The 18,712-nt window shown below is 36.2% G+C and overlaps 1 protein-coding gene across 4 annotated transcripts in view; it reads right to left on the bottom strand.

Moving 5' to 3' along the window:
* The window catches only part of LOC136025917 (uncharacterized), a 101,155-nt gene that overhangs the window by 68,414 nt on the left and 14,029 nt on the right, over positions 1-18,712 (bottom strand). For 2 of the 4 annotated variants that reach the window (XM_065701988.1, XM_065701985.1), the window contains exon 2: positions 9,311-9,663. In XM_065701988.1, coding sequence (XP_065558060.1) covers positions 9,311-9,541 — 231 coding nt within the window. In that variant the 5' untranslated portion in view covers positions 9,542-9,663. Of the gene's footprint in view, positions 1-9,310; positions 9,664-13,610; positions 13,836-18,712 lie in introns of all 4 variants that reach the window. The other 2 variants (XM_065701987.1, XM_065701986.1) reach the window with 2 other exon arrangements.

Below are 18,712 nucleotides of genomic sequence, written 5' to 3'. Positions count from 1 at the left end.
TTTCGTAAGTTACAAATGCCTCAATTTTCAAAATTACCCCCCCCCCCCCAACTCCACCAAAGAGAGCAGATCCGGTCCAGTTATGTCAGTCACGTATCTTAGACAAGTTTTGATTCTTCCCATCCAGTGTCATCCTGATCTCACCTCTTAAGTATTTTCTAAGATTTCTGGTTCCCCTCAACTGCCCTCCCTCCAATTACGCTGGATCCAGTTGAGATTTAAAATAAGAGATCTGAGTTATGAGATCCTTCTAAATATGAAGTTTCATGAAGATCCGACCACTCCTTCGTAAGTTAAGAATACGTTATTTTTTCTTATTTTTCAGAATGCCCCCCCCCCCCCCCGCAATTGAGCGGATCCGTTCCAATTATGTAAATCACGTATGCAAGACTTCTGCTTATTTTTCCAACCAAGTTTCATCCCAATCCCTCCAATCTAAGCGTTTTCCATCATTTTAGGTTTCCCCACCCCAAACTTCCCCCAATGTCACCAGATCCGGTCAGGATTTGAAATAAGAGCTTTGAGACACGATATCCTTCTAATATCAAATTTCATGGAGATCCAATCACCCGTTCGTAAGGTAAAAATACCTCCTTTTTTCTAATTTTTCAGAATTAACCCCCTCCCCAACTACCCCAAAGAGAGCGGATCCATTCTGGTTATGTCAATCAAGTATCTAGGACTCGTGTTTTTTTTCCCACCAAGTTTCATCCCGATCCCTCCACGCTAAGTGTTTTCCAAGTTTTAGGTTTCCCCCTCCCAACCCCCCTCCCAATCCGGTCGGGTTTAAAATAAGAGCTCTGAGCCATGATATCCTTCTAAATATCAAATTTCATTGAGATCCGATCACCCGTTCGTTAGTTAGAAATACCTCATTTTTTTCAATTTTTCAAAAATACTCCCCTCCCCCCAAACTACCCCAAAGAGAGCAGATCCGTTCTGTTTATGTCAATCATTTATTTAGGACTTGTGTTTAATTTTCCCACCATGTTTCATCCCGATCCCTCCACTCTAAGTGTTTTCCAAGTTTTAGGTTTCTCCCTCCCAACTCCCCACCCCCATCACCAGATCCGGTCGGGATTTAAAATAAGAGCTCTAAGACACGATATCTTTCTAAACATCAAATTTCATTGAGATCCGATCACCCGTTCGTAAGTTAAAAATACCTCATTTTTTCAATTTTTAAGAATGACCCCCACCCCCCACCCCCAAAACTACCCCAAAGAGAACGAATCAGTTCTAATTATGTCAATCATGTATCTGGCACTTGCGCTTATTTTTCCCATCAAGTTTCATCCCGATCCCTCCACTCTAAGTGTTTTCCAAGATTTTAGGTTTCCCCCCCCTCAAACTCCCCCCAATGTCATCAGAACCGGTTGGGATTTAAAATAAGAGCTCTGAGACACAATATCATTCCAAACATCAAATTTCATTTAGACCCAATCACCCGCTCATAAGTTAAAAATACTTCATTTTTTCTATTTTTTCCGAATTAACCCCCCCCCCAGATTGTCAAATCGGGAAAACGACTATTTCTAATTTAATCAGGTCCGGTCCCTGATACGCTTGCCAAATTTCATCGTCTTAGCTTACCTGGAAGTGCCTAAAGTAGCAAAACCGGGACTTTAGGTTTTCCCCCTCCAACTCCCCCCAATGTCGTCAGATCCTGTCAGGATTTAAAATAATAGCTCTGAGACACAATATCATTCCAAACATCAGATTTCATTAAGATCCAATCACCCGCTCATAAGTTAAAAATACTTCGTTTTTCTATTTCTTGCGAATTAACCGGGCCCCCACTCCCCCCAGATGGTCAAATCGGGAAAACGACTATTTCTAATTTAATCTCGTCCAGTCCCCGATACGCTTGCCAAATTTCATCGTCCTAGCTTACCTGGAAGTGCCTAAAGTAGCAAAACCGGGACCGACAGACAGACCGACAGACAGACAGACCGACAGACAGACCGACAGAATTGGCGATTGCTATATGTCACTTGGTTAATACCAAGTGCCATAAAAACCAACAAATAAACACGCACCAGTGATTTGTCTTCTGGCAAAAAATACGAAATTCCACATTTTTTTAGATAGGAGCTTGAAATATTTGATATAGGGTTCTCTGATACGCCGAATGCGATGGTGTGATTTTCGTTAAGATTCTAAGACTCTTAGGGGATGTTTCCCCCTAGTTTCTCATGGCTAATTTTCTCAGGCACAGAACTTTTGATGACAAAGACAAAATTAATTGAAACTCATATATTTAGAATCAGCGTGAAAATTCGATTCTTTTGATGTATTTTTTAGCATCAACATTCCGTTTTTTAGAGTTTCGTTTACTATTGAGCCGGGTCGCTCCTTACAACAGTTCGTTACCACGAACTGTTTGAACATAGGTCAAAGTTTGTAACTTGCGGCCCCTTCCACGGGGATTGTGTGGGATTAAGTCGTCCCCAAAGAAATAGTTATTCGGTTTTTCGACTATGCTGAAAAAACAGCTATCTCAGAATTTTAATTCGGTGACTTTGGGGAAAAAATGAGCGTGGGAGGGGGCCTAGGTGCCTTCCAATTTTTTCGGTCACTTAAAAAGGACACTAGAACTTTTAATTTCCGATCACCCCTTTAATACCATTTTAATACGATCACCCCTGGAAATAAAAAAAAAACAACAAATGAACACGCATTCGTGATCTGTCTTATGGCAAAAAAATGCGAAATTCAACATTTTTGTAGATAGGAGTTTGAAACTTCTATTATACGCTGAATCCGATGGAGTGATTTTCGTTAGCATTTTATGATTTTTAAAGGGTGCTTCCCCCTATTTTCTAAAATGAGGCAATTTTTCTCAGGCTCTTAACTTTTGATGGGTAAGACTAATCTTGATGAAACTTATATATTTAAAATCAGCATTAAAATGCAATTCTTTTCATGTAGCTAATGGTATTAAAATACGATTTTTTAGAGTTTCGGTTACTATTGAGCCGGGTCGCTCCTTACTACAGTTCGTTACCACGAACTGTTTGACAGTTCGTGGTAACGAACTATAGTAAAGAGCAAGTCGGTGCAAGATTAACCGCAACTCTAAAAAACGGAGTTTTGATACCAATATACACATCAAATGAATTGAATTTTTAACCTGATTTTAAATTTATAAGTTTCATCAAATTTAGTCTTACCCATCATATGTTACGAGCCTGAGAAAATTTGCCTTCTTTTTGAACAAAGGGAAAACACCCCTTAAAAGTCATGAAATCTTAGAAGTTAAATGAAAATCAAATCATCAGATTCAGCGTATCAGAAAACCCAACCTTAGGAGTTTTAACCTCCTATCAGCAACAATATGGAATTTTGTATTTTTTGCCAAAAGAAAGATCATGCGTGTTTATTTGTTTATCTGTTTCTTGTTGTTTCCCCCCCCCCCCAGGGGTGATAGTATCGGTCCAGCAGTCCTATAATATCGTTAGAGGGTTCATTCTAACGGAAATTAAAAGCTCGAGTGCTATTTTTAGTGACCAAAAATCGGACGACAACTAGACCCTCCCACACTCATTTTTCCCCAAAGTCATCTGATCGAAATTTCAAGATGACCATTTTGTTCAGCATGGTCAAAAATTCAAATAACTATGTCTTTGCGGACGAATTAATTCCCCTCAGTACCTGGGGGAAGGTCTATAAGTTATAAAATTTGCCCAGTGTTTACATATAGTGTTGGTTATTGGGAAGTATATACATGTTTACAGGGGGATTTTTCCGGTGGTGGGGAGGGGGTTACGTGAGAGGATCTTTCCATGAAGGAATTAATGATGAGGGAAGGTAATTCCATGAAAGGGGCGATGGATTCTCCAGCATTATTAAAAAAAAACAATGAGATTTCAAATAAAAAAAACAAGTTTTCTGAACTGAAAGTAAGGAGTAATATTAAAACTTAAAACGAGGATAAATTATTATGTATATGAGGGGGTTTGTCCGTCTTCAATACTTCGCTCTTTACGCTAAAGTATTTATAGCAATTTCAAAAGAGCTATTTATTCTAATTAAACAGCCTTTGTGATTAAGGTGTCATTCTTAAAGAATCGGAACAAATTTGAATTTCAGTGTAAACAGCAATATACACTGAATTCGTCTTTTTATATATAAAAAGAGAGCAAAAATTAATTAGAAAAAACTAAAAATTTGTCAAATTAAATTTGTCGTTAATTTCTATTAACAGTGTTTCTATTATACAAAAAAAATGCGTTTTCAAAACAATGTCTGTAAACAAGCCTTGTCAAAGAATTTGAATCTTTCAAGTTGCATAAGCAGGAAAAGGAAGAGAATTGTTTTTCATTGCTGATAAGTAAAATTTTCTAGAAAAATTCCAAATGTATGACAACATCTTTAAACTGGGCGATGAGCAAGAAAATCTGAATCATCAGTTTCTTTTCATTATTGTTTGTTTTACGAAGTTTTATTGTATTTGCTTTCATTCGTTTTATTGGCAGTTTGTTTATAGTCATTGTTTTATTCTCTGTTGTTTTTTGTATGAATAGAGTGAAAATAGGAAGGAAGAACTTCAAAGTAACTATTTAAATTCCAGACAAAGTCTCTTATTGCCAATAATAGCCTACCTACAAATTCACCCGAAAATCATCTTCCGTTCCAAGAAAACAATTGTTTTGATACAATATCAATTGACCAGATACCAAAAATAAGAAGGGTAAGTAAAAATATGTTTATATCCACAGAGAAGGGCTTATTCATCCAGAAATTACGATAATGTCGTAGGAAATGGTCGGAATCTGCTATTCTGAATTGCAAATCAAAATTTTTGCTCAAACAGGCATTGGCCTAAACGGGACTAAAATAGCAAAGATTCGGGGAGAGTCAATTAACATAGAAGTTTTGAAAAGATATATGAATTATCTCCCAGTTTTAAATATCGTACAGCCTTTGGGTGACACGTTTGTCCCCCCATGAATGCAAAGTCCACAAAAAACGAAGCGCTATTATGCATTTCGTCCTATAGTTGAAAAGTTCAAAAGTTCGGGTATGAGAAAGCCATTTTCTTGTCTCCTTTAGGGGGAAGTATTTTTTTTTTATTCTTTACGATTAGGGGCAAGAGCCGCAAATTATTCGAATGGCTTATTCGTCACAGATGAAGTCAGTTAGAAAAAAGGGGATTAAGGTTCGTGTTAAAGTGAAAATTATCTGGGGAATTTGATCGCGTATAGGCGTCCTCTTTTAATCACCCATACTCCTCTATTATTGATTTTTAGAAGAAACGTAGGAATGTTTACCTTTTATGACCGCAAGGACTTTCAATATCAGTGTGAAAACAACTAAAGTAAAAAGATGCGCAATTATTCGCTACAAAATCTATTGCTGTTGCAACGGTATACAAACAAAATCTATTGCCAGATTTTGATCTGTTGAAAAACAGTCAAATCCTGATTTGGTGCAAATATAACGCAGGGTACAAATAAAAGGCAAAACAACAAGAATAACATAAAGCCCCTAGCCCCTGAGGACAACAATGCTTTCTGATTCCTGCCTAAAAGTCATTCTCTGTGATAGAAGATAAATTTCTAAGCAATAGACTCTGAAACCTGCTTGTACATTGGCTATAAAGGTTCCTATCCCATCAAAAATTCCTATCAAATTTAAAATCCGTCTCGGTGGGACGACGATCTAAGACGCAGCTGCAAGAATTTGGTATTATTCGGCGTGAAAAATGGGCTCACTTACTTTTCCAGTTTCCATTTTCGTCACCCATATTTTAGCAGAAAACTTCACTTGTTGCAGACGTTTCGAGCTCCAACTCTCTCGTTGTGTAACATAGCCTGAGAGTTGGAGTTCAAACACAACTTGTGTTTACAGATACTATTGTGTTTATGGAGACAAACACTATTGTGTTTATGTGTTGAGGTGGGTTGTAGGGCAAGGGAACTTTGAATTTTGTATTAATAAGATGAGAATACAAAAATGGGTTATCACCGATCGCCTTAAACGTATCCTATTACGCTTAAGTCGAACAAAATGGCCCGTACCTGATATAAAATCAATGTATGTTTAAGTAGTGAGGTAAAGTAAAAGGCATGAGGTACAGTAAATAGCTGGAATTTAAAATGAACCTCAAATTCGGACTTTCAGGGACGGAAAATGAAAGAGGAACCAAAATAGATTCTCAGTCATCGGAAGGAACTATTGTTATCCAGGTTATGCAAATATCTTATCTGAAATACCTCAGGAAGGACTAAAAAGATCGATTTAAAACTCCCTTAGTATGCATTGGGGTAAGGCGGAACTCTATCTTTTGTATCAGAGGAGAAGGCAGAAGTAAGCTAAAAGGCTGCATGTACAAAGGCTACTTAGGTTATATTCTGCTTGAAAAAAAAAATGCAAAACTTGAAATTACAACGCGTGATTTTTGTGCAAAAAGGATCATACAATTCTTCAAATAACCTACTAAAAACCCTTGAAAATACACAACCAGGAAATGCCATAAAATTATAGTAAAAGGCTTGAATTTTTTCCCAAAAATTAAAGTATGTTCTTGGACTTTTGACTGAGTTTTAAGTGTATTTTACTGTATAAGTAAACCTTTTGAGAATGAATTTCAGCTTTAAAATTGCGAAACTTCAGTTTCACCCCAAAAATTTATAAGACAGAAATGTCTCTTGAAATGCCCGAAAAATTTAATTTTCTTAAGATTTTGGAATATCAATTAATTCCTTGTCTCACCTTTAGGAATATAGGAGTTTTTAATTTTAGCCTAGGTGAACTGTACGCCCATGGTAATAGTTGAGGAGCATTCGTTGTTGTATTGGTATTAGGTGGCTTAATGCTGCAGTGAGCTGTTAGTAGTAGTAGCATTAGAGCCTCGGTATGTTACTCTTTACATCTTTTGAAAATTTTATTGTAAAAAAAAAAAAATTTCTTGGAATTTGTTTCACCTAAAACTGACTAGCCTATGAAGTCGCTGTGTTGGTATTAGGTGGCTTGATGCTACAGTGAGTTGTTGGTAGTAGTAACATTAGAGCCACGATATGTTACTCTGAAGTTCTTTTGAACATTTTTTGAAAAAAATTGTTGCAATTTGTTTCACATAATACTGAATAGCCTATAAAGGATGTACAAATATGGGTCTAGTTTAATTTGAGTTGACTTAAATCCCTGCGTAAGCTTGAAGAATCTAAAATTGCTTCCCCATGTCCTCTAAAATGAACTAGTTAAATCTAAAAGTGAATGCTCCAAAGAGCGCTTTCAATACAAGCAAAATATAGCAGTTATATAGCAGATTCAATATAAGCAACTAAGGAACTCTTACAGTTACATCTATGGTTTAAAATGAAATGAAATTTAAAAAAAAAGTTTTTTTAACTGAAAGTAAGGAGCGACATTAAAACTGAAAACGAACAGAAATTGCTCCGTATTTGAAAGGGGCTGTTCCCTCCTCAATGCCTCGATCTTTACGCTAAAGTTTAACTCTTTCTCTGAACTCTACATTTTAAAACAATAAAAAGAAATTAGCGTCCAAATTGTTTTGGACGCTAAATTGTTTTGGACGCCAAATTAGCGTCCAAATTGTCCAAAATGTCAAAAATTTGGACATTTATGCTGCCAAGAAAAATTCTTGCTTACTCTAATATATAAAGGAGTCAAAATTTGAAAACCATTACAGTTAGAATCTTCAACACTTCTGTAAGTCAAAAATGGTTTTTGATGGGAGCTAGTAGTCTATCAAACAGTTTGTGGCAACGAACTAGGAGCAACCCGGCTCAATAGTAACCAAAACTCTAAAAAACGGATTTTGATACCAATAGCTACATCAGAAGAATGGCATTTTAATTTTGATTTTAAATATGTAAGTTTCATCAAGTTTAGTTTTTCTCATCAAAAGTTACGAGCCTGAGAAAATTTGCCTTATTTTAGAAAATAGTGAGAAACATCCCCTAAGAGTCATAAAATCTCAACGAAAATCACACAATCAGATTCAGCGTACCAGAGAATCCTACTGTAGAATTTTCAAACTCCTATCTACAAAATTGTGGAATTTTGTATTTTTTGCCAGAAGGCAGATCACGGATGCGTGTTTATTTGTTCGTTTGGTTTTTGTCTTTTTTCCGCAGGGGTGATCATTTTGATCCAGTGGTCCTAGAATGATGCGAGATGGCTCATTCTAACGGATAAGAAAAGTTCTAGTGCCCTTTTTAAGTGACCAAAAAATGGAGGGCACCTAGGCCCACGCTAATTATTTTCCCAAAGTCACCAGATCAAAATTCTAAGATGGCCATTTCATTCAGCATGGTCGAAAAACGTTTTCAGGGGAATTTTTTGGTTGGGGGGAGGGGGGTTGAAAAGATGGGGATATGTTGGAGGAACTTTCCATGGAGGAATTTGTCATGGGGGAAGAAAATTTCCATGAAAGTAGCGCGGGATTTTCTAGCATTATTTTAAAAAAATGAAAAATAAATATGAAAAAGTTCTTGAAAGTAAGGAGCAGCATTAAATTTAAAACGAACATATATTATTACGTATATGACGGGTTCACCTCCTCTTAATACCTCGCTCTTTACACTAAAGTGTTTTTAGTAATTTCAACTATTTTTTCTACGGGCTTTGTGATTCAGGGGTCGTTCTTAAGGAATAGGGACAAAATTTAAGCTTTAGTGTAAAGAGCAAGGTACTGAAGGGGGAGTGAACCCCCTCATATACGTAACAAAACATGCAAATACAGAAGTTCGTTAAAAAAGCTGATTCGTGAGTTACGTATATCATTTACTAATAAAAACGTTCGTAAAAAATCAAAAGTTCTAGTTGCCTTTTTAAGTAACCAAAAACTTGGAGGATAACTGGGCCTCCTCTCCCGCTCTTTTTTTTTCTCAAAATCATTCGATCAAAACTATGAGGAAACCATTTAGCCAAAGAAAAATATATATGCAAATTTCGTTTTAATTATTCATCTGTGGAGAACCAATATCAAAACATTTATTAGTTTAAATAAAATTCAGAAAGTAAATAAAAAAAAACAAGTTTTTTAACTGAAAGCAAGGAGCGACATTCAAACTTAAAACGCAAAGAAATTGCTCCGTATATTAAAGGGGATGCTCCCTCCTCAACGACCCGCTCTTTACGCTAAAGTTTTTACTGTTTTAAAAAGTAGAGTTAAGAGAAAGAGTCAAACTTTAGCGTAAAGAACGGGGCGTTGGGGAGGGAACAACCCCTTTCATATACGGAGTAATTTTTGTTTGTTTTAAGTTTTAATGTCGCTCCTTAGGCTACTTTCATTTAAAAGAAAACTTGTTTTTTTTATTTAATTGCATAAAGAGCTTACCTTGCACCTATAGGCAACTGGCCTCCCTATGTCTCCATAAAAATGTTTGTAGTTGAACTTTTTCCATTTTCCGTTTAATTTTGGTATATCTTCACTTTCATCTTTTTCCTCGTAGTATCTATTGACGAACCAGTCATTTGGATTGATTGGAATTTTATGCTTGCCATCTATGGCTTCAATCTCGCAAGCTTTTGCAAACCATTCATTCAATTCTTTTTTTTTAATGTTCATTATAAATTCTGTTCTTCACTAAAGAACTTCAGATTGAAGCAAAATCTCGAAAGATTGTTTTGTTCAATGACTGAAGTAAGACTATCTAAAAAAAAATTGGATGAGTGGATACGTCAGTTTATCTGAAAGATAAAAATTCTTAGAGACGATTTCAAATTAATATGGCGATCGCAGTACAAGAGCATTATGGCCATTTTAAATATTGATTTTAAAAAAAAAAATTAGAGAAAAAGTTTCTCGAATGGTAAAGATCCATATCAAAGATGCCTTTCGTTGTCTAATAAAATAAATTGGATAAAGAAGGTTGAAAAAATAAGTTACTCCCTTAGTTTTACGAATCAATTTTTTTAATCATCCAAGCGTTTCAGCGGTTGAGCAAAAACCTGTTGATTGGTTACAGGTCAAATTGACTCACAAAAATGAAACCTTGCAACAGATTTTGTTGGAAGAAGGTGTGGGGGGAGGTAAATTCAAATTCAAAGCCCTGTGATCAGAAAAAATATGTTGTATTTTCAATTATGAAAAAATATACGGGTGACTTAGTTAAAACTCTTTACTTCTTAACCCTCTTAGCTTGATGTTACACTCATATTGGTGATAACTATCTAAGAATTTGGCTGTTTCATAGGCAATTATAAAAAAAAATTATTAAATTATTAAATATTAAATGTTGAAGAAAAAAAATACAGATATCCGATTGAAATTTTGAAACTTCTAGTTTGTTTTTCATGCACACTGCTGTTTCCGCGATTTCCGCGACTGCTGTTTCCGCGATTTTCACAAAAAGCGTTGATAAGCAAAAGGGGTTTTTTGTGATCACAACATGATTCTGCCACTCGCAAACTTGATACACAAAAAACTAAGAAGGGACGTCAGAAAAACTCCTTGAAACTTAAACGACAAAATCCAAAACGAACAGAAATGAAAATATAATAGAGATTAATCAAACCCAGGGAAATTAGGATAGTTAGTCTCATATCTAAAATAAAGGTAATATTTTTTTTAGATAATAATAAATTAAATCAATCCTAAACACATAGAAACTGAAATGAGCACTATATTCAGATTTTAAACGAACAGAAATTACTGCAAACAATACTTTGAGTATTGTCCCACTCCCTAAAAAACGAGAGTCTTCTAAAGCTTTTTGCGTCACTTGCATTCATCAAAAGCCCCATGCATTTTAAACACTAAACTTCAATATTTCAAAATATGGACAAAAAATAAGATAAAATGGGTGGAATAATCAAGATAATTGGAAAGAACTGATGAAATGACTTTTTTTTTTGTCTAAAAACTTATTTTTGGCAATTTTGTCTATCAATTGATTTTTGTGGTAGATTATATTTGTGTAGTAGAGTATCTGGACAATGTGAAGTTAGAAAACAATTCTTACTTCATAATATGCAGAATAATTATACCTAACACATTAGGCATTCAGACCCGCTGTACTTTAAACCCCTGCCCCTAATATGCAAATATATAGCCCAAATTTGTTTCTAAAGTATTTCATTTTTATCATATTTAGGTATATTTTATTAAGATTGAGCTTCAGAGAAGCAGGTTCAACTTACATGAAGCCTATTAGGTCGGGACTATATCAAACAGTCCGTGGTAACGAACTGTAAATAAGGAGCGACCCGGCTCACTAGTAACCGAAACTCTAAAAAATGGAATTTTGATACCAATAGTTACATCAAAAGAATTGCATTTTAATGCTGATTTTAAATATACAAGTTTCATCAAGATCAGTTATACCCATCAAAAGTTACGAGCCTTAGAAAATTTGCCTCAGTTTAGAAAATAGCGGGAAACATCCCCTAAAAGTCATACAATCTTAACGAAAATCACACCATCAGATTCAGCGTATGAGAGAACTTTATTTTAGAAGTTTCAGGCTCCTATCTGCAAAAATGTGGAATTTTGCATTTTTTGCCAGAAGACAGATCACGGATGCGTGTTAATTTGTTTTCTTGTTTTTTTGTTTGTTTTTTTTCCCAGGGGTGATCGTATCGACTGAATGGTTCTAGAATCTTGCGAGAGGGCTCATTCTAACAGAAATTAAAAGTTCTAGTGCCCTTTTTAACTGACAAAAAAATTATAGGGCACCTAGGTCCCCTCCCACACTCATTTTCCCCCCAAAGTCACCAGATCAAAATTCTGAGATAGCCATTTTATTCATCATAGTCGAAAAACCTAATAACTATGTCTTTAGGGACGACTTACTCCCCCGCAGTCCCCGTGGGAGGGGCTGCAAGTTGAAAACTTTGACCTGTGTTTACATATAGTAATGGTTATTGGGAAGCGTACAGACGTTTTCAGGGGGATTTTTTGGTTGAGGGGGGAGAGTTGAGGGGGTGGGGTTACGTGGGAGGATATTTCCATGGAGATACTTCTCATGGTAAAAGAGAATTTCAATGAAGGGGGGCGCAGGATTTTCTAGCTTTATATGAAAAAACAATGAAAAAATAAATATGAAAAGCTTTTCTACTGAAAGTAAGGAGCAGCATTAAAACTTAAAACGAACAAAAATTATTACGCATATGAGGGGTTTACCTCCTCGTAATACCTCGCTCTTTACGCTAAAGTATTTTTAGTAATTTCAACTATTTATTCTACGGCCTTTGTGATTCAGAGGTCATTCTTAAGGAATTGAGACACAATCTAAGCTTTAGTGCAAAGAGCGAGGTATCAACGAGGGTTGAACCCCCTCATATACGCAATAAAAACATACGAATATAGAAGTTCGTTACGTAAGTTAATTCGTAAGTTACGTATATTTTTTACCAATGGAAACGTTTGTAAAAAATTAAAATTTCTAGTTGCTTTTCTAAGTAATCAAAAACATGGAGGTCAACTAGGCCTCCTCCTTCGCTTCTTTTTCTCAAAATCTTCCGATTAATTGCGATTAATTAATATGCAAATTTTGTTTTAATTATTTATGTGCGGAGAGCCAAGATCAAAACATGCATTAATTCAAAAACGTCCAGAAATTAAATAAAAAAAAACAAGTTTTTTTAGCTGAAAGTATGGAGCGACATTAAAACTTAAAACGAACAGAAATTACTTCGTATATGAAAGGAGCTGCTTCCTCATCAACGCCCCACTCTTTACGCTAAAGTCTTTACTGTTTTAAAAAGCAGAGTTAAGAGAAAGAGTCGAACTTTAGCGTAAAGAGCAAGGCATTGAGGAGGAAGCAGCCCCTTTCCTATACGAAGTAATTTCTGTTCATTTTAAGTTTTAATGTAGCTCCTTACTTTCAGCTAAAAAAACTTGTTTTTTTTATTTAATATTTAAAAAGAATTGTAAGGTGTTTGCTGTGACAGACGCCTTTTCAGAAAAAGTCAATATAATACTGGTTATAAGGTATTAAAAGCTCAGTTAAGATGTGAAAGCTGGAGCAAACAGACTTCTTTGTGCACATTTTAGTAAATCTTAAAATTTACAACATGTTTTATTATTTCGGTTCTATTGTAGCAAGTAGAAAAAATACTCGGGATTTTTTTCTTTTGTTTATTTTATTTTTTGTATGTTCACTAGTATTTCTGGGCATGGAAACGTTTCTGCGTACATTTAAGCATGGAAGTAGTCAAATTGGCTGTTCAATTATTTTTCAATATTTAGTGGCTATTTCATTACATGGAACTTGTTCTTTTGACCAGGAATTTGCATATAAACTTGCTAAGTTAAGGGTCAGTCAAGTATTTTGACAGATAAATCCTGACAAACTTAAAAAGTAAAGTAAGTCGACTTTGCTTTTGAACAGTTCATACCGTCTCATAAATTCAGTTTGTACTAGACCGTCACCTTTTTATGAATTACAACAATATTTTTCCCAATTCTCTTGTTTTTTCAGATTGAAAATGGACTATAATCGTAAAGAAGACGCTTCCAGTAACAGATAAATCTGTGTTTTCATTTAAATTTGACACGTTTTCACGAAACACGTTAATCTTCCGTGTACATCAATCAACATACAGATCAGAAAGCAGTGAGTTTGTGATCAGAAAGCAGTAAAGAGTGAGAAAGCAGTGATTAAAACTAATGGCAAGTTTTGATTGCAGGTTACCGAATGTGAGATCTTTCTATCACTTCTTGTCAAATTTTTGGATCCAGATAGAGCTGTTTGGCAACGCTGTCTTGCCTTGGAAGCACTACATAAGCTGCTGGCTCAGCCTAATTTACTGAAGTCAATTGTTGTCAGCTATGATCTGAAGCCCCATGCTATTACAAGACACTGTTAATGCACTCTCTGCATTTATACAGTCAGTTTTCGTTCTGCCACAAGTGGTCTCTGGAACAACAGGTGATTTTTTCAGTATTATGCAAAAAATAACAGCTTTAATTAGTGCTTATTTTTGAAAGTGAAAAGTTAAATGACAAATTTATCACAAGAAGGCCTGTTCTGTGATATTTTAAATCCTGATCTGAGGTAGCATAATTGATTGATGCTCTGCTTGGCAATATGGGACCGAGGGATTAATCCCTAATTCTGATCTTATTTCTCACAAAAACGGGCTTGTATTGGACTATAGTTTGTCAATTTCACTGTGTAATCTTTACCTTTCTTCCCTCAGCTAAATGGGTAGGAATGTGACTGACAATCCACCATAAAACAACAGAAGTGAGGAAAAAGCAATCTTACTGATATTCTAGTATAGCGGATTTTTTCGTCTCGTAAAGCTGTTGAGTAATCAAGGAGGCACACTCGTGCCTCTTTAAAGAGGCGAACCACGACAATGTTAAGCGATCTTCGGTTCCAGTGGTCGCAGAGGGATGGGGATGGATGCATTTCGTAGCCCGAGCTCCAACTAAGAAACCTGCCAAATTTCATTCTCCCTCCGACTTTTCCTTCATGGGGAAAATCTGGCCGAAAGTTTCAACCACCCAACCCCACTCCTCCCCCCCTTTAACGTTGTCCGATCGGGCTGAAATTCACAAGTTAAGGTTCCCTAGGGCCCAGGAGCTTATCCGCGAAATTTCAGCTTGATCCGATAACTCCTTCCCTGTTTTCCAGAAACCACGCATAGCCACTTAATGTTCATGTTCTCCTTTTGTTTTTTTTTCTGCCACGCCTACAGGTCACAGCCGACATCGGATCTGGGTGTACGAAGACTCATTCGACGCGGAATTCTCCGAGTAATTTTCCTGGAAAGTTTCGTCGGAAAATCTTAACCCCCCGTTTTCTAGCTTAGAAAAACCCATTTCCCCATAAGAGCCCATGTTATAATTTTGGAAATTCTTAAAAGTTATTTAAAAGTTATATTTATACACATGCAGGTATTTCGACTTCAAACATGCCCGGTTAGCTCAGTCGGTAGAGCGTGGGACTTTTAATCCTAAGGTCAAGGGTTCAAGTCCCTTATCGGGCGGTTTTTTTTCACAAAATATGAAAAAAACTTCGTTTTCTTAAAGAGTTAAAGAGGCTGCGTCCCAAAGTCGAACCTTAAAACGTACAGGAATTAGGAGAGGCAGTCCTAATTCCTGTACGAGGAGTACAGGAATTATTAAATTACATCCACCATGGATTGTAGAAAAACGTACAGAAATAATATGAAAAAAACTTCGTTTTCTTAAAGAGTTAAAGAGGCTGCGTCCCAAAGTCGAACCTTAAAACGTACAGGAATTAGGAGAGGCAGTTGGGGGGCTGCCGCCCCCCAAACCCCCCGCTTTTAAAGACTCTTTTGTACAGGTTTTTTGTTGTGAGGGGCTGCCGCCCCCCTAACCCCCCGCTCTTGGCTTCGGAAAGGCCCTCTTTTAATTAACAAAAAATTGAAATGAATGAATAATGGAATAACTTCGAAAAATGTTAAACACAAGAGGACAGGAGAACCATTGCGCCGAAACTAGTAATTAGTAACAATGAAGTTGACCACTCCATTTACATTTTAACATAATTATTGAAACTGTTTCCCAGACACAGAGCACACAAGCTAAGAGCTGGGGGCGGGGGTAGGGTAGCAAACAAAAACCTGTTTTGTATTCTTTGTTAATTATAAGAGGACCTTTCTGAAGCCAAGAGCGGGGGGTTAGGGGGGCGGCAGCCCCCCACAACAAAAAACCTGTACAAAAGAGTCTTTAAAAGCGGGGGGTTTGGGGGGCGGCGGCCCCCCCCCCAACTGCCTCTCTTAATTCCTGTACGTTTTAAGGTTTGACTTTGGGACGCAGCCTCTTTACCTCTTTAAGACAACGAAGTTTTTTTCATATTTATTGTTAAGGTACTATTTCCGAAGATCTTTCAAACTTCATAAGTAGGGATTGAGCTGAGGTTTCAGGTTGAGAATGCCTTTTCAGGCCCTTATTTGGGTAGTAGGTCATTTCTTGAAAGAAGCACTCACTAAGCGTTCGCAAGTTTCGGTAGTTCATGAAAATTTGATTTACTGCAGCGGAAGGGGTGGAATTAGGAACTTGAAAAATCTAAATATGTTGCTATTTGGTGCTGAAGGTTCATTCTTGAAAGATGCATTCACGTAGCTCAATAACTTTCCGAGATCCTGAATTATCTCTGGACTAGAATTTTAGTGTGATTTTAGAAGGATATCTTATGATATTGCAAAAAAAAGAAAAGAGTTGTGTTACCTGAATTCTTTTGCCTCTTTTGTTCTTAACCAATGAAAATTTAGCTTCTTTCGTGTATGCAAATCACACAAATTTAAATATTAAGATTTGAGAGGGCGAGGAGTGAGAGAGAAAGAGAAAGACTGCGAGAGAGAAAGTGACTGTGAAAGAGAGAGAGCAAGAGACTGTGAATGAAAAGGAAAGGGATTGTGAGTGAGAGAGAGAAACTGCGAAAGAGAGATAAAGAGAGAGGGGGACTGAGGGAGAGAGATACAATGGTGGTGAGGGGTCGATTAGAACAGAAGAACCAGAAAAATCAATATTTAAATTGTGGTAAGAAGGTTGTGTCATGCTCATCCTTATGAAAATGTTCACCCTGATGAAAAGATGAATAATGTAATGAAATCATCCTTATGATTTAAAAAAAAGGTTTATGAAATCATCCTTATGAAAATGTTTATTTCATAAAACTTACTCGATTATTTGATTGAATTTTCTATTTTATTGTAGCTACTGTAGCAGCTGGTGGCTCGGCCCAAAATCCTCAAGTGTCCTCCAATGCTACTGCTGGAACCGTTGGTCTATCTGGCTTTTATTATAGAGGGGTCTGGATCCCTTTACTCACAAATTTATTAACTGGACCACAGCAGAATACATTGTAAGTAAGAGAAACCTCAATATTTTATAACTATCCTTTTAGTGAGGAAGAAGAATATTTTACTCTCCTTCTTGAGTTGATCTGTAGCGTAAAGAGTGGAGGATTAAGTGAGTGGTATGTCCCTTCTTATGCAGGATATTTAGTGTTCTTTTTTATTATCTATGTTCCCTTTTATTTCTAACTGGAAATACAGTTTTTATATCTTTATTTTCTCTTTGTTTAATGCTATATTTCCAATAGTTCGTGGTAACGAACTGTAAGTAGGGACCGGTTCAATAGCAACTGAAAATCTAAAAAAAAATACAGAATTTTGGAAACAATTAATCTGTAGAGAAGCATCAAGCCTGGAAGCTTACTGCAGATGCAAAAGTGGAAGATGCAGGAAAGACTGAAGCTGCTCAAAAATGAAACTATGCTGCAGCTTATCCTCCTGTCACAGAACAAGGAGGGCATGCAGGGAGTTTGACCTTGCCCCATCTGAATCCTCGGAAGAAGAAAATGAGGAATATTTTTGAAAGTTTATTTGATACCTTTTACTTTTGATTACAACAGGTCCCTAATCAGTTGCTGCAAATAAACGAAGGGGTATAAATCTTCATCACCTAGTCTCCATTGGTAGAAAATTCAGTGGTTGAAGGACGGGGCTTAAACGGCTAAAACATACCTGTAATCGTGGGGGGGGCAAGTCCTGCAAAAAAGCTTCAAATAAACGCAATAAGCCCATATACATTCAATTTTTGCTAAATGATATTAACAATCCACTTTTAACGCGCTACAAAACGACAAAACACAAGGGGAATGATAGAAAAAAAACAAGCAAAATGAGAAAAAACAGCATTACCATCTGAAACAGTATTTGATCTTTCAAATGACGCTGAAATATCCGCACTCACTAACAATTAAATAAAAAACAAGTTTTGTCAACTGAAAGTAAGGAGTAATATCAATGCTTAAAATTAAAAGAGAATGTTGATTATATAAAAGGACAGATCTCGCCTAAATACCTCGCTCTTTACGCTAAAGTTTTCTTAGAACATTTAAAAGGGCTTATTATTCTAATCAAACGGCCCACGCGCTTCAAGAGTCGTTCATAAGAAATTGGGACAAAAATAAAACTTTAAAGTAAATAACGGGGGTGGCCCTCTTATATGTGTAATAGTTTCTGTTCTTTATAAGTTTTGATGTTGCTCCTTCTTTCAGTTGGATTTTTTTTTTTTTAATTTAATTTCTGATCGTTTTTAAATAGAGTCAGAAGCTCCGACTCCCATCAATGAAAAATTCCTTCTCCCCCTGACAATCCCTCCATGATAATTCGTTCTCTTGTATAATACCCTCCCCTTATCATCAGGAAAATACCTCTCAGACACTTCCATTTTAACTTATGAATGCCCTCAAAAATCCCCCATGGCCATTTTACACGTGAATTTTTGTCTTAGCGCACTTTCATTTGAAAAAGATTTTCATTAAAAAAAAATGTTCTAAAATAATGTCGGAAATTTTCACCTCTGTGGAACAGTTTTCTTGCAAATAACCCACCCCCTAGTAGAAAGTTGCTCCCACAGAAAATTCTCTTTGGAAAATTTATCCAGTGGAAAACTCTCCCATAGCGAATTTCTCCAGTGAAAAATCCTCCCTAATTCCAAAACATACTCTAAAAGCCTCCAACCCGGTAAATTTTTCCCCATGACAATTCTTCTTAACATCTCAAAATGTAAAATTAAGTCGGTAAAGCAAAAGTATGATTACAAAAAAGAAAAGGAATTATAAGAATTTTTTCCAAACCCCCTGGGCAAATTGTTTTCATTTATAGGACTCACCCATTGTTTACGCATTGTATTTGTTATTGTTATGTGCGTACATCTTTCTTTCTTTTTTTTGGGGGGGGGGGGGGGGGGTACGGTGGATTTTTTGATGGGGGATTTCCCACATGGAAATTTGTTATGGGGAGGAAAGCT

This window comes from Artemia franciscana, chromosome 4, assembly GCF_032884065.1.
Source record: "Artemia franciscana chromosome 4, ASM3288406v1, whole genome shotgun sequence".
Lineage (NCBI taxonomy): Eukaryota > Metazoa > Arthropoda > Branchiopoda > Anostraca > Artemiidae > Artemia > Artemia franciscana.
This window is presented reverse-complemented; position numbering and strand designations above follow the sequence as displayed.